At 46.7% G+C, this 2,692-nt stretch overlaps 1 protein-coding gene across 1 annotated transcript in view; it reads right to left on the reverse strand.

Annotated features, from left to right (window-relative positions):
* Window positions 1–2,692, reverse strand: part of ZFAND1 (zinc finger AN1-type containing 1) — a 14,102-nt gene that overhangs the window by 4,717 nt on the left and 6,693 nt on the right. Inside the window, exons 3-5 of the mRNA XM_006021751.3 lie at window positions 2,513–2,552; window positions 1,202–1,329; window positions 1,025–1,116 (exon numbers count right to left, since the gene is read on the reverse strand). Coding sequence (XP_006021813.1) covers window positions 1,025–1,116; window positions 1,202–1,329; window positions 2,513–2,552 — 260 coding nt within the window. The remainder of the gene's footprint in view (window positions 1–1,024; window positions 1,117–1,201; window positions 1,330–2,512; window positions 2,553–2,692) is intronic.

Below are 2,692 nucleotides of genomic sequence, written 5' to 3' on the forward strand. Positions count from 1 at the left end.
CTCTTGCCCTCCATGCACTTGGACAGCTACTAGTACTTTGAGAGTTTTAAGCCAGTCCTAATAAAATAGCTAACTAGGTGAAAAATGCTGTTCAGAAAAATGCTGCAAGGCAGCAGAAAGTAACCATGTCCTTTACATTTATCTGAGGTGCCGAGCAGCCCCGTGGGAGCATAGGTAAAATGTCAAGAGGTAAAAATTCAAGCTTCTAAATGTGCCAACACATGGTATTGCTGAGGTACTGTTCCACTGAGGATATAAAATTAGCTGGGGGGTGGGAGGGGATAGTATGAGTCTTTCTCCTCTTTCCCAGCATCAGTATCCCCCACAGGACCATAAAGGAATCCCCCATGTGCACAAGCTCTACTAGTATGAGGGTTACATATCTGGTGAATTACCAGCCCGGTCTGAGCCCAATCTGTATACATAAAGTCAAACCTGGATAATATCACTCCTTCTTATATCACTAAACTCCACCTATTATTACAACTTTGGTATCAATGGCTAGTTTTATTATTATTGTTACTCTTATTAACAATAATAATAATGCAGAAAACTCACTCTGGATGTTGTCACAAACTGCATAATATCAACAAATTTAGCAATCTTTGCTAGGTAAATTTCTGATTAATATTACAACTAATGAATCATGATCCAAGATCAATTCAGTGAGCACACAATTATTGGCAGTGTTATATGTCTTGTTGAAAAACTGTATGTAAATATATAGAACAAATATATATATTCATTCAGAATTCATACAAATACAATCTACAGTTGGCCAGCTTTGACTTCACCTGTGTTCTTGTTGATGAACCAGAGATGCCATTGGATTTCCAGAATATGCTTTAAGGACACCTGCTACTGTGTGTTTAGCCTCTACATATAAGGGCAGGCCCATATGTAACTGCTCACAGGCAGGGGGCATCTAGCTAAAAAAACCTTCATTCTGTCTTCTTTAGACTAATACAGAATCCCAAGCAACCTACTGAAGACAATAATATGACAGGCGTCCTACTGTACTTGCCTATAATATCTTTAACTAGCTGCTGAGTGGCTGCCATCCGAGGTTTAGGAGTTTCCAGTTCCTCACACTCATGGTCTGACTGATGACGGTGTCTATGAAAAATAGAATGGGAAACTCTTATTGAGTGTTCCTCGTTTTAGTGAAAGAACACCGTTTTCAATATTTTGCTCTGCTCACCTTAAGCAAAATTGTTTCTCACAGTAAGGGCACACAACTGGTAAAAGCTCTTTTCCAGTACAGTCCTTATATGTGCATGGGTAAGATCTGGGTTGATCCAATTTCACATTCTCACTTTTTATGTTCACCTAAAAATATTAAGAAACATTCCATATAAAATATACATAGTAAACAATGAACATTAGCTAGTATCCTCATCCAACTTGTTTCTGAGCTTTAAATTTTACATTTCCAACCCCCTCCTCCCCTCCCCACAAAAAAGAAAAAAAAAGACTGTATTAGAGCACTGCAAACTTTGAAAAACAAAAAGTTTTCCACTTGGGTAATCTCAAAAGCCAGGCAATGTGAAATTTTGGCATGGTACAAAGTAATCATAAATTACCAACTTACCATAGGCAGAGGAGGAAAAAATTATTTGGGGGGGCTAAGCGCGCGTGCATGTGCTCCACCCCCTCCTTCCCCACCCCCCACCAGGTAAGTCTGTGGGGTAAGGGGCAGGGGGAAGGTAAAGGGTGGGGAGGAAGCTCAAAGCCACAGCAGTGAGAGAGGGAGTGGGGCAGGGGCCAGGGTGAATGGGGCCCAGGACATGCTGGGTGATGGGACAATCGGAGCCCAAGCAGCTTATCCAGGGGTACCGGGGAGCTCCTGCCGCTGTGTGCACCCTGGCTAAGGCCTGGGGGGCATGTGTCCCCTTGATCTGTGCGTGGGGTGGAGACAGTTGCCACTGCGCCCCACTGCAGCTGCCCTGGTAGCACCGCAACACCATGTGCCTGCCATTGCTGGGCTGCGCCATGCCCCTGCCCACCTGGCAGTGGGACGCATGGGGCGTTGTGCCGCTCCCAGGGCAGCTGCAGTTGGGAGCAAAGTGCAGCATGCAGCAGCAGCCGCCTCCACCCCACGCACAAATTGTGGGACATGTGTCCCCCAAGCCTCCGCCGGGGTGTGCACAGTGGCAGGAGCCTCCTTGCATCCCTGGACGAGCTGCCCAGGTTCTGATTGTCCCACCACCTGGCCCGGCTGGGGCCCCATTTACCCCAGCCCCTACCTCTGCCCCACTCCCGCCCTCAGTGTGGGAGTCTCGATCTGCCCCCACTGTACACCCCCAAATCCTTTCCCCTTCAGTGTAGACTGGTAGTTGCCTATCGTACTGCTAGTGATGTACTCGCCGGGCTGTGATCCTGGCTGCATGCGCGCCCCTCCTCACCCCTGCTGCAGCCGCCCAGAATCCTGTGGCCCAGCCCTTCTCGTTGCCCCACATTTGTGGGGGCTCAGCCCCCTTAGCCCCGGCCTTCTGCCAACTATACAACTTACCTCCGAGCAGCCATGAGAATCCCGGCTTCTGTGCTGAAGGCTTGTGTTAGAAAAAAACGAAAAGAATCTGTATCACATCAAACTTTCGAACAAATGAAAAGATAGAACATAAGAATTTGAGAAGGATTAATGTGGCACAGCTTTCATTTTGATCAAATTTCAAGTCAATAAATCACACTC

Source organism: Alligator sinensis, unplaced genomic scaffold (genome assembly GCF_000455745.1).
Source record: "Alligator sinensis unplaced genomic scaffold, ASM45574v1 scaffold340_1, whole genome shotgun sequence".
In the NCBI taxonomy this organism is placed as follows: Eukaryota; Metazoa; Chordata; order Crocodylia; family Alligatoridae; genus Alligator; species Alligator sinensis.